General features: G+C 47.7%; 5 protein-coding genes across 6 annotated transcripts; 3 read left to right on the forward strand and 2 right to left on the reverse strand.

Annotated features, from left to right (window-relative positions):
* Positions 1 to 49: 49 nt before the first annotated feature.
* LOC118509449 (solute carrier family 12 member 8) lies at positions 50 to 3982 on the reverse strand. The gene is made up of 5 exons (XM_036050067.1): positions 3439 to 3982; positions 1880 to 3359; positions 1546 to 1812; positions 1291 to 1469; positions 50 to 1223 (listed from the first exon to the last, which is right to left on the reverse strand). Exons 1-5 carry the CDS (start codon positions 3468 to 3470, stop codon positions 1064 to 1066), a joined length of 2118 nt encoding a protein of 705 aa, XP_035905960.1. The 5' UTR covers positions 3471 to 3982; the 3' UTR covers positions 50 to 1063.
* A 331-nt stretch (positions 3983 to 4313) lies between these two features.
* Positions 4314 to 6052, forward strand: LOC118509450 (selenocysteine-specific elongation factor). Its single transcript, XM_036050068.1, has one exon. It carries the CDS (start codon positions 4434 to 4436, stop codon positions 6024 to 6026), a length of 1593 nt encoding a protein of 530 aa, XP_035905961.1. The 5' UTR covers positions 4314 to 4433; the 3' UTR covers positions 6027 to 6052.
* Positions 6053 to 6129: 77 nt separating this feature from the next.
* Positions 6130 to 11923, reverse strand: LOC118509451 (syntaxin-6). Of its 2 annotated transcripts, none has more exons than XM_036050070.1 (5): positions 11787 to 11923; positions 8703 to 8878; positions 7946 to 8611; positions 7731 to 7825; positions 6130 to 7650 (listed from the first exon to the last, which is right to left on the reverse strand). In XM_036050070.1, exons 2-5 carry the CDS (start codon positions 8732 to 8734, stop codon positions 7574 to 7576), a joined length of 870 nt encoding a protein of 289 aa, XP_035905963.1. In that variant the 5' UTR covers positions 8735 to 8878; positions 11787 to 11923; the 3' UTR covers positions 6130 to 7573. The 2 variants fall into 2 exon arrangements, with proteins under 2 accessions (XP_035905963.1, XP_035905962.1); XM_036050069.1 differs by lacking the exon at positions 11787 to 11923 and adding an exon at positions 11180 to 11753 and having other exon boundaries at positions 7946 to 8597.
* On the forward strand, positions 9184 to 9966 carry LOC118509456 (chymotrypsin inhibitor Ani s 6-like). The gene is made up of 2 exons (XM_036050076.1): positions 9184 to 9282; positions 9356 to 9966. The coding sequence occupies exons 1-2, from the start codon at positions 9213 to 9215 to the stop codon at positions 9598 to 9600; spliced, it is 315 nt and encodes a 104-aa protein (XP_035905969.1). The 5' UTR covers positions 9184 to 9212; the 3' UTR covers positions 9601 to 9966.
* On the forward strand, positions 10109 to 10736 carry LOC118509457 (chymotrypsin inhibitor-like). Its single transcript, XM_036050077.1, has 2 exons — positions 10109 to 10256; positions 10336 to 10736. Exons 1-2 carry the CDS (start codon positions 10199 to 10201, stop codon positions 10530 to 10532), a joined length of 255 nt encoding a protein of 84 aa, XP_035905970.1. The 5' UTR covers positions 10109 to 10198; the 3' UTR covers positions 10533 to 10736.
* Positions 11924 to 12280: the final 357 nt, after the last annotated feature.

The raw sequence follows: 12280 nt of genomic DNA on the forward strand, positions 1-12280 counted from the left end.
TCAATGGTAGCATTGCAATAAAAAGCAACTTCCGAACCAAGAATTACAGTTAGTTTAATATTATCAGTTGTATTTATGATTTTTTTTTTACACAGCATTAGTTCATCCCGATTGGTATGTGACGAGGATGTCGGTTTACTTTCTTCACAAAACAATAAAAAAGGAATCACTTGCATATTTATTGTTCTCGCTGCCTCTATCTTCTCCAAACGAAATGTATATGTGTATATATTAATTAATGCTACTTATCTAAGATTGGTTCCGTACGCGCGCTCGGGATGTTAGGTTAAATTAAAGCAGTCTATCAATCATTAGCGCAAAAACAATGAAAGGGGTCCATTGTCCAACAGAAACAGAAAGGGAAGAAAGCGCTGCTATACAAGCGACAACATTTTGGTAATCTCTCCGGTCTGCCTTTCATGTAAAGGACAGCAATTTCAATACAGCATCGTGAGAATTAGTGTGCCCGAAAATTAGTTGGGGGCGTCGAGTGTACGTTAATAAATAAACTGGAATACATTATTTAAAAAAAAAACACGGGGAAAAATCAATTTACACTTCTTATTGCTACGCGCCCCGTAAGCTTCTGGCAACACAAAAATAGGAAGGAGGGAACCTGACCTTCATATTTACATAATTTCATTTTGATCCTATACTACTTGTTTGTGGTTCAGACGATTATGAAAACAATACTCTTTCTCTGCCCCGTAATCGAGACGCTGTCCGATTTTTTATCCATCATTTTTTGGACCATTTCTTCTTCTTTTGATGTGTAATGCTCCGATATTGCTTGTTACGATCGTGTTTTTTTTTTTTGTTACGGTCTGGTCTAAATATGTTTCACATATATCTTATTTTTTGCGTGTGTGCGAGCACTCTACAACGACTCACCTTTTTTTTCCATACACTTTGGCGATCGATTATGATACCGGCGGGTTACACAAGTAACGAACGGTTTCTGAACATCGTTTAGTAGGGCGGGTACATAGTCTGTGGCTAGTATTGGGCGGAGGACCGTCTCTTGGTTTGGTTTTTTCTTCACCTCCCTCTCGTGACTAACTATTCACACTTCATCCACATACCGGCCCTGAACGACCGCAGTCTGATGGTATCGGCGCCGCGAGGCAAAGTCCTCATTTTCTTCGTTCAGCTGAGCAGAGGCAAGGTTCACGTTGGGACACGTTTGGGTAACTACGACCTGTTCATAATCGTGCACACGTTTTCTAAAACACAGTAACAGACCGTCATAAGTGTGTGATTGCAAAAAGTTTAAAGTAGTAAACGACTTACCCAAAGCACCGGAAAACGACATTCTTCAACCAGACAAAGAAGCGGAACTCATGAGCTAGGCCCGGTTTCACAGCCGGGTTTGCTGTACCGACGTAGAACCACACAATAAACACGGTTCCAATGCAAATCAGTGCGTACACCCAGCTCACTAGCATCATTACGAGTATCTTCACACCAGCCTGCAGGGAGAAAAAGGGATCAAAGTAAGCGTTGTAAGACGCTGCTTGGCAACCGTTTGATCCGTCGGATACTTACGCCTAGCAGAGAGGCCCATCGATTGCAGAAGCCAGAGTACCAATTTTTCGTCTTGGAATGGATCGGTGGTCGAATCGGTGCGATCGGTTCATCGTCCGCTTCGCTCAGGGAGTTGGCATTGTTTGCACTGTTGGTGCCGTCCCGGAAAACCACTTCCGAATCCGCGCTGGTAACCGATGCGCTGTGAGGTACTCCATTTGGTTGCTGTGATCGCGCGGCGCTCGTGGCGCCATTTGAAGGCACGTGTTGCGGTGAGTTGGATGGCGTCTACACAGCAGAGAAACATCGGTTAGTTGGACGTCAGTTAGCAAACCGCACACTGCCAAGTACTTACTCCGAGATTTTTGTGTCTCGTTCGCTCGGGGAACAGCTGATCCAGATCGTTATTTTCAGTGTAATCTCCGGTCGCACCGTAGTTTCTGGTTTCGTACAGCGGACTCTGCGCCTGTATCCGGAACCGCTCCTCACGATTGTTTTGTATGTCGAACGTTTGCGCCAGTGCAAAGTACGAGTAGTCGATGCAGGCGTACGTCAGCAGGAACGGCATCGTGACGATCGGGGCCAGCGTATTAATATCACCGATAATGATGAACGTAGTCGTAACGCCTGCCACTACGGCCATCGCGTACAGCGGTACCTTGTTCGGGCCACGTCCCTTTCCCAGCTTGCCGATGCCGGGAATAACGTTTTCGTTGGCAATGCTTTGCAGTACGCGCGGTGTGCCGTACATCGCACCCAGGCAGGAGGACATGCTCGACACGTAGATGCCGGCCAGCAGCAGGAACTCGACCGCCGACACTTTCACCGCAATCTGGTAGTCCGTCAGCAGATGGCTGCGCTGGCACGTTGCACCGAGGAACAGTATAAACACCATGTACAGGAACGTCGATGTGCTGAGCGCGGCCAGCGTACCGTTTGGAATGTCCGTCGAGGGTGCACGCAAATCACCGCTCATGTTAATGCCCGACAGGATGCCCGTGATCGTCGGGAAGAACACACCGAACACGGTAAACCACGACGTGCCGTCCGTGTAGGCCGACCACAGATTCAATCCCATATTGCCCGATCCCCAGCCATCGAACCCATGTTCGGGCGCTTCACCAATAAAGCTGCCAACCATGAAGTCGAGTGCGGACATCAGAATCACAATCAGCAGTGCAAACTGCAGCTTTACCACCCACTTCACACCGGCCACATTGATGACCCCGAGCAGAAGGACGGCCGCGATGGCAAAGCCACGGATCGCCCACTGGTTACCTTCCAGCCCGACCAGCCCCGCAATCGATTCACCGAAACCGAGCACATTCAGCGCACAGCCCACGGCCTGCCCGAAGCAGTAGAGCAGCCCGAGCGATCCACCGAACCGGGAACCGAGCGTGTGGGCAATGAGGAAGTACACGCCACCACTTTCCACCCGGCACCGCTCACAGATGCCGACGGCCGACAGGACGGACACAAGCGCAATGCCCACCGCACAGAACACGATCAGAATGGCGTTCATGATACCCGCCTCGGCTACGATCCACCCGGAACGCAGGAACACGATCACGCCGAAGATGTTGATCAGGCAGGAGGTAAACACACCGTCCCACGTACCAAACAGCACCGGTTGCGAGATGAAGAAGTTGCTTCGCCACCACGGCTTATCGCCCTGATCTTCGGCAAAGATTTCATCCCGCCCGGACGCATGATGTCCTCCGGCACCGTAGTCGTACTCATTGCCCAAATCCACAAATCCACCACTGCCACCACCGGTCCGTCCCTGTGCACGGTTCCGTTCGGTTGGTGATGAATCATCGCTACCGAGCCCATATCTGGAAAGTGGATTTAAAAGGAAAGGATAAACATATTCCGTGTTGTTTCCTTCGTTTTGTCACATTCAGCGCCACTCACCTGGACCAGTCTACATTCGTCCCGTTGGGCATTCCTTGCCCCGGTTAGTACAGCCACGTCACAAACGAAAACAATAGGGGCCAGCAACAAGTACTCGCTGTGCAAAAAGGCTGGCCGCCCTTTGGTGGTTCGTACGGTGTTTTCTCGAGTATTTGAGCACAAAGGTGCACACCACCCACAACAGTGCGCCTTTCTGGGTGGTAGATTTCTCCTCACTTTTCCCGTCGTTTTCTACACAACCACCATTCGCCGCTTGCTTCTTGTCGTCGCCCCACCGGGGAACGTACCGTATCAATCGTCGTGGACGTCGTCGTAGGCGGTTGGCGGCCGATGTGATGTCATGTTTTGCTAAGCGCGCACACACACACACTCCTGTTTCACACGTATTCCTTCCAGAGGCCAAGACGTCGGTGCGTAGTTTTTGCAATTCGTGATAAGGATATCGCGAGCCCCACACGCCTTTGTGGGCGCGATACTTTCTCCTTTTTTCAACACAAATGTCACTAACCGAAAAAAATACACCGATTTCGTTGTCATAACAAATCGTGCAGTGGAGGGGGCGAGGGGGGAGGTGGAGAGAGAAAATGCAGGAAAATTTCAAGCCGAGTCACTGTGGGATGGGGCTGTTTGTGTGCGACTGGAAATTGTGTCCATCGGATTGACATTTTGTAGTGTAAATTTGCCATATTCTTGTTTATCATCAAACTAGAATGTGTATTAAAATTATGCTAATTTCCGAGTTGTTGAAATAAACGTTTGATTAGTTGCATAGCAACAAAGATTGAAAATAAAGAATCAATCCGATCCGAAGTTTCTCATGCCCATCACTAGCAGGAACGGACTGATCCTTTTTTTGTTTTGACTAATTTTGACAGCCACCCATACAATAACAAACAGAATGTAAACAAACGGTCCGGCACTTGGGAAATAAGTGCAGTTTTTATACATAAAACATATTCGAAGAAAAGAAACGTCCTACAAAACGATTCATCATTATGTATCTCAACCTAAACATCGGCCTACTCGGCCATGTGGATTCGGGCAAGACAACGTTAGCTAAATCGCTGAGTGCTATCGCCAGTACGGCCGCCTTCGATAAAAATCCACAATCCCAGGAGCGTGGTATAACGCTCGATCTCGGATTCAGTGCACTGCAGGTCGAACTGCCTGACCGTATGAGGGAGCAATGTACCGCGCAGGGGTACGCAAAGCTTCAGTACACGTTCGTCGACTGTCCCGGGCATGCCAGCCTGATACGCACCATCATCGGAGGTGCGCAGATAATCGACCTGATGCTGCTCGTGATCGACTCGGAGAAAGGAATCCAACCACAGACGGCCGAATGTCTTATAATCGGCGAACTAACGTGCCGGAAGCTGATTGTGGTGCTGAACAAAATAGATACACTGCGCGAACCGGGCCAGCGGAAGAAAACGTTGGATCGGCTAAGGAAGGGTATTGCCGGCGTTCTTTCAAAGATGGCTTTCGATGAAGCACCCATCGTGGCCATTTCCGCTACCACCGGTGAAAACATTTCCGAGCTGGTGGAAGCAATGCAATCGAAAGCTTTCGTTCCCCAACGGAATCTGGGCCTACCGTTCCTGTTTGCGGTCGATCATTGCTTCGCCATCAAAGGCCAGGGTACCGTCTGTACCGGGACGGTATTGCAGGGGGTGTTAAACGTAAACGATGAGGTTGAAATACCGAAGCTGAAGCTGCAACGGAAAGTCAAATCGATACAGATGTTTCGGCAAAGCTATCGAACCATTCGGCAGGGCGATCGGGCCGGCATTTGCATTACCCAGTTCGATCCGAAATCGTTAGAGCGTGGCATTGTGTGCGCTTCGAATTATGTGCATTGCGTGTACGCGGCAATAGTGCGATTGTGTAGCGTAAAGTACTACAAACGACCTATAAAATCTAAAGCGAAATTTCACATCACCTGCGGCTATGAGACGGTCGTGGCGACGATCCTGCTATTTAGAGGAGCAGACGAGTCGCCCTTTTCCCATGCCCAACAGTACGAGTTCGTGGAGGAAATAGCAAACGATCAACCACAGCAGCACGGAAGCGTGTATGCGCTGCTAGAGTTTGAAACGCCAGTTTTAGCTTTCCAAAATGCGCTCATCATTGGTTCGAAGCTGGACAGTGACGCGCATGCTGCGGGCGATTGCAGAATAGCTTTTTCGGGACGATTGTCGCATATCATACGTGACGGTAGGTATACGGAAACGATACTACCGGAGCTACAAATATACAAACACAAAGCGAAAACTGGTACAATCCAAAGGGTGGTGAACGAGCACGAGTTGATAGCGGTGGGACTGTTTAAAAAATCGGCCAACAATCGTGAAGCTTTCGTTGGGCTGGGTATCAGTTTGTCCAGCGGGGAACGTGGCATCATTCAGGACACGTTCGGTGCCAGTGGGAAGGTAAAGCTACACTTTCCGGAACCGGTTGCACCGGACGTGTTGAAGCGAATAGGACAAAAAGGATCGGCACCGACCGGCGAAGAGGTGAAGGTTGAGCTTAAGTTTAAAAAGTTCCTGTTCCGCAAAAATGCTAAGATTCAAAAAATTTTACAATAAATCTAACTTGTTGATTTAATAGGGAAGAGGGGTATTTTTTTCGATGCAAACGCACTGTGATACATCACCGAGTCGCGACTAGAAATTGCGCAAAGGGAACGGATTCTATGCTGCTTTTCATTCCTTTATATAGGTGTTTACTTTAATCATGAATTGCTGCTACGCGACAAAAATAGTTTACTGGAAATTTCAAAAAAAACTTGTCCACACTACACTTCTACTTTGTGTTTCTGCTTTCTGTTCGAACTGTTTCCGCTCGCCCAGAGTAAAGCGAGCGTCCTCATTCTCCCTAACCTTCTACGATCCTGTACGACGCGAGGAAGACGCCCTCCACACATCCGGTCTCTAGCCCTGGTAGGTTACTGCGGTACATTTGTATCATTGCTCTCTCCTTACTCTCCTCAATGGGGTTACATGTTTCTGCTTTCGAATGTTGCGGCTTTCCACAACACACGTTTGGAAATATAGGAAAATTTGGCTGCTTCAAAACATAGTAGTTATACCATTCGGAGCTATTTAAAATACATGTTACGAAAAATATATATTTATATGCTTCATCGATCATCTAGTAAAACGACCGCGATGATGATCGCGCTCTTGCTTGTTCGTCTAAGTTTGTTTGCTTTTTTTCCTTGGTTTACTATTGTAGTTGTTTTATGTATTGGTTTGGTTTGCCTTTTTACGCAACATAAATATTTCTTAAGTCTTGTAACCGATTTGGAACGTTTAAGGGTTGTAAATGTTAGTAAACTATCTCTTCCACCCATCAGCCAGGGTTGCTCAGGCCAGTTCAACATTGTAACACGATGTCGGATTAGCGTTGCATACTGTTAACATACAGTGTTACAATTTTAAACTGGTCTGGGAAACCCGCACATGTATATTTGGAGCCGCGTCTATGACTAGAAAGGAATCCTTATCTTCTCGGTGGAAAACAAGGAATGATATTCGACGTTGATACCATTTTTTTAGGACGAAGAAGATACAGGAGGTACAGGGATACAGACAGTGCAATTTAATTATTCAACACGAACTGTTGTTAGGTTATACAAAAAAATGCTAAATTAGTCCGGACTGTTGAATGTGTCGAGTCGGATCTCGAACGTAATGAGAGTACGATATTTACAATGGCTTTTGTTACTCTTATGCTACAAAAAAACCGCTTGGCATGAACTTAAATTATTTGAACGCGGTTTGAATAGACACGAGCCAAAAAAAAAAAAATAGATGGAGTGTAAGGTAATTGGTTTAAACTATAGTAACGCAAAGAATTGGACTACATTTGGGGGACTTAAATTAACATCACCATGAGAATCGTTTGAAAAACCGCGAACCACGAAATGAACACATAATTTAAAATATTAATAAGGGGTTTTCTTTTTGGTTTTGCTTTCCGACGATCGTGTGCACCGCACTTTTACACCTTTTTTTCCTACTACGTCGTTAAGAAAATAATAAACTATAAAAAACTCACGTCTCCACGTACCCGGAATAAGTGTTTTTCCCCCTTCTGTTCGCGTAGATATACATATAGGTAGACACGTGGATTAGAGAATGATGTAAATAATTATCACAACTACCAGTGCTATCGATAGAACTACGATTGCCGTCCACTGTCGTCGATCTGTTGGTGGGGATAAAGAAGCAAATGGGAAGTTAGCCAAAGCAGGCAATAACTAGTTCCAGGGACAAACGCTTTCTTACCGTTGGACATGTGTAATACCTTCGCCACCTTTTTCATGGTTGCGTCCAGCTTCGAATCCGTTTGCTCCAGCTCATTGCCAAACTCGTCTAGCATTCTGTTTCGAAAACAAAACAAAAAACGGAGAAAAAAAAACGGTTTTACTCAAAAAGTCTTTTCCAAACTAAACCTCCATCCGGTCTAGCAACCCTATCCCCCCCCGCCGAGTTCTTCTTACACAGCCTGTTCATCCAGCTCGATGCCAATCTGGCGGGAAACCGTTTTAAGCGTCCCGATCGAATCGCTTATAATGTCCAGCTGCTCGTCCTGCCCCACCAAAATCCGGTGCTGCGTTGCCAACGTATCCTCCACGAACCGGCTCGAGCCGGCATCGAGTACCGCACCGCCAGACGACGATGGTACGTAGTGGCTCGGGCTGTCGTCCAGATTGTTCTCCAGCTTGGAGTACTTTGCCCCGCTGTGCCTCGACGAAGCCATCGCGGCGCCGGCCGAACTGATCAGATGCTTACCAGTTTCGGCCAGATTTAAATTGTTCACCACCTGGCTGTTATTGTTCAGGTGGCAGTTTATTAGCGAGCCGTTGTGTCCACCGGTGCCCGTTCCGTTCCCGGTCAGTACCGCGACACCGCCGCTTGATATGATGCTGTTGTTGTTGATGTAATTTTTGCTGTTGCAGTGCTGCGACGGTGACGATTCGACGTTATCGAGCAGCGGCTGGCGTGCGGTTATGTCCTGATCCCGGTTCCGGCTGATGCTCATACGATCCTTCATCGACTTCACCTCATCCCGGGTGGCGTCGATAAAGTGCCGCCGGCTGGAAAGTTCCCGGTTGTCGATCTTAAATTTGCTCGGATTTTTCTCTACAATGCGTACGGAGCGAATGGTGGTGGTAATGGTTAAGGAAAACTTTGAACCAAAAATTTGAACAACAAAAAAGGGGTTAAAGAAGTTTTGACCATTTCGGAAAAGGATATTAATCGTGTCCTCCAGATCCTCCAGATCCCATTCGATGCTGCGCAGCGAGTTTTTCAGTTCGGTTGTGGTCCAGTCAGCTTCGGCCGTGGTGGAACAACCACCGGCATGTGCATCGTTCAGCTCGCGCCACCGTATATAGAGCCCGCGGGTTTTATTCAATGCTTTGAATACTTCGCTACAATCGAGAGGAAATATAACGTAAAAAAAGAGGATTAATTTAACGGTTATACAAAATAGTATAATTTATCGAATGTAATACTAGTGGATGGGAGATGTTTCAACATCGCTCATCGGATCCGCTTGCATTGTGCCGCAATATGTTTATGTTGTATGTTGCTGCGCTGCAGGCTGTTTTTATGTTGACAATCTTTCGAAATCGAATGCATCGCTCCCATCAAGCTGCATCCCATTTGTGACCCACTTTTCGAAGCCTATAAAGCAGGAGCCTCTAACCTGGGCGATGTTTAGTTGGGTGGTATCGGCAACTATCATCAGTAGAACGGGGAACAATGATGCTACGAAGCATCTCAGTGATTGTGCTACTGACAGCGCTCATGCTGACATTCGGCCATGGTGAAGGTAAACCCTTTCGATCCATTTTTAATAGTACAAACAAATCATCTCATGTTATCCTTTTATCCGCCGGCCACAGAATGTACCGAAGCTAATGAGGAGTACTACAACTGTGCGTCTCCGTGCCGCCGCAACTGCACGAACCTGGGAGCACCGTTGGAAAACTGTACGATCATGTGCGTTTCGGGATGTTTCTGCAAGCCCGGCTACTTTCGGCGGGAGGATAACGCCTGCGTCAAGCCATGGTTTTGTGCGAAGAGTTCGCGGAAAGGCAAATTCCCTGCTGGAACAAATCTAGAAATTCCGCCGATTGCCAACAGCTAGTCAAGTGCGTTCGCCGCACTATACTCTGTTGTGTCTCGCTGTAATGATTGTTTAAGGTGGAATGGTGGAAACCCCAAACTGTACAAACAATTCGCTGTAAAATGACACACATGTATCAACCGGCACATTTTTCGTTTTGTTTTTTCGAATAAAAAAAAATCTTCCATTTTCCTTCAGCCTTCTCCATCCGAATTGATTGACTCACCTTGATGGCTTTCTACACGCATGGACAGCGTTCTTAGTGGTGATTAGTGCTTACGGGGGTTTTTCCCCCAAAATGATTAATAGGGTAGCATAGGTTAGTATCAGATCGTATGTATTCTGCTAGTAAAATAACGTGAAACAAAAAGGCAAACTTGCGAAAGGCCAAACTAGCACCGTGTTCTCTAGAACCACTGGCGCAAGAAATCGCCACGTACACCCACCGAACGATCGAATTCGTTCGAGATTCGATCCCCGAGTGTAAGGTTGGTGCCAGCAGCTGTGCAAACCGTGGCCAGCTGTCTCCGGGACGATATAATACGACCGCCAGACCGGTGAGAAACCTAGTCTGTTCCATTCGGTTGCCAAAAGAAGCCAATTTCAAACGTCCTTCAAAATGCGCGCCATCTTCGCCCTGCTCATCGTCGCGATCTTCGCCTTCCTCGGAGTGTCTGGTAAGTGTGTGGCTCAAAAAACCCGGTCGGGTTCGGGGTCCATGGCCGTGGTTTAACTTGCCGTCCCGTCTCTCTGCAGCCAACGCGAACAAGTGCGGTGAGAACGAGATCTACCAGCGATGCGGTACTGCTTGCGAGCGCACGTGCAGCAACGGTGAGGAATGGAACAAACCGTGCAAGCAGCCGTGCGTTGACAAATGCTTCTGCCAGGAGGGTTTCTTGCGCGACGGTAACGGCAACTGTGTCCGTGCCTGGCGCTGCAACCCCAACCTGTAATCGCCCGGAGCAAACGCGGAGGTGATGTTGGTGGTGTTGTGAAAGTAAAAACAAACTAACGTCCCAATTTCGTCACCGTTACGCGCGACAACCATGTGGCCTGTTTGCCCGACTTTATCACCATCCTGTTCTGCAAACAGTCCATCATTTTGGTTTTTGGCGAAATAAAGCTTAAATTAGGAACCGCATGCACATACAAACACACTCAGCGGACGTTGGCGTTTTCTCACTGTTGATTCCGTTTTTTTGCTTTTGCTTCACTGCGGCGTTAAATCGGTAAGGAGAAAAGGGAAGTTTGTTCGTTACCATACGGACGGTAACTGCTGGAGGGATGCGTTTGGAATTAAATCCCACCCCCCTGGACGGGAGGAGTTACACTACAGGCAGCCTACTACGATGTGGTCCCTGGTTCCTAAAAACACATTTTGCTACTTCACAAGCAGCGGTTACAGCATCATCGGTCGTTTGGGGATACAGCCGACTGGCATGCTTCGATAGTGTGGTGCGGGACAAGGAACAGGTATAATCCACTGCGCTGCTTCCACACGCGATCAATACTAAATTCGCGATGCAGAGAATTCCGGGGCCGGAGTTTTTCCTACCCCAGGCCCCCAGGTGTACCGTATCGTATTGTGACAGGAACTTACTCTTTCACCACGAAAAATGGATCTTCCATTCTATTAGCACTTTAGTTTGTGTGGTTGTACGTATCTACAAAGGCTGTGTGCGCTCTCTCGCATTTAGTGCATCAACCACCGATTACGATGCTGGAACGTTCCCTTCTTTCTGGGGAACCGTCAACACAATTCGTACTAATGGCGATGGCAGTCATTGGACACACTTTTCCTCACAAACGGTGTGCTGCTTTGTAGCGGGCCTGCCGATATCTTTCTGCCCTGCTACGGGCTACTCTGTATACACGTTCGATTTCACTTCCAACTGTAAACGACTTCGGTTCTGAGTAGATCTAGCAAATTGCTAGCCTTTTTTTCGCAATCACTTTCCACTTCCACACCGTCACTATTTTGCATCACGGAAAAGCTGCTGCGTCCATGGAACAACGACGGCGACGTTTCCTTTTGTGTGAGAGAATTTTCCTTCACATCCTTGCGTGCTGGGTTTGCGCTCGGGAGAAAGCAGGAAAAACGTCACACAAACCATCGGCATCGGATGCCGATTTTCCGATGTTGCCCTCTCATCACGATTTCCACCCCGGCCTTCGCCTACGCTCCCACCGGCCTCCGCCCTCCTTACCTTCCACGGTCGGTGCTTTGTCGGTCGGAGGAAAACTTCGGCTACTCACAGTGCCCGCTTCGCGCACGGTTCGGCTTTGCTCCTCGAATATTTTCCTCCAGGGAAATAAGGAAAAGCTGCCATGACATAATGTTGCTGATGGTTTGACATGTAAACAACACTGTCCGTTTATGGTGTGGTGTCGAACGATTCCGAAGCTTCGGGGAAGGCTGTCTTTTCGCTGATGGGTGGCAAACTTTTAAAAAAAATCTTTTTCAGCTGTTCAAATAATGCTGCTACGAGGAGAGATATGTTTTATAAGCGTTCTGCTGGTACAAATTTAGGGATAAAAAATAAATAAATAAAATACCATACACAGACAGTGGTAAATCCACCCTTGGGGAGATCCTGTGACGGGAATAATGTGGAGTAAGGAACCCTATGGATCCTGTTCAACTCCAAGGACCCTTAGTAGACGAAGCCTCCAGGACTATCTGGTCTCTCAGTAGATGTGG

Source organism: Anopheles stephensi, chromosome 3, assembly GCF_013141755.1.
Source record: "Anopheles stephensi strain Indian chromosome 3, UCI_ANSTEP_V1.0, whole genome shotgun sequence".
NCBI classification, from domain to species: Eukaryota; Metazoa; Arthropoda; class Insecta; order Diptera; family Culicidae; genus Anopheles; species Anopheles stephensi.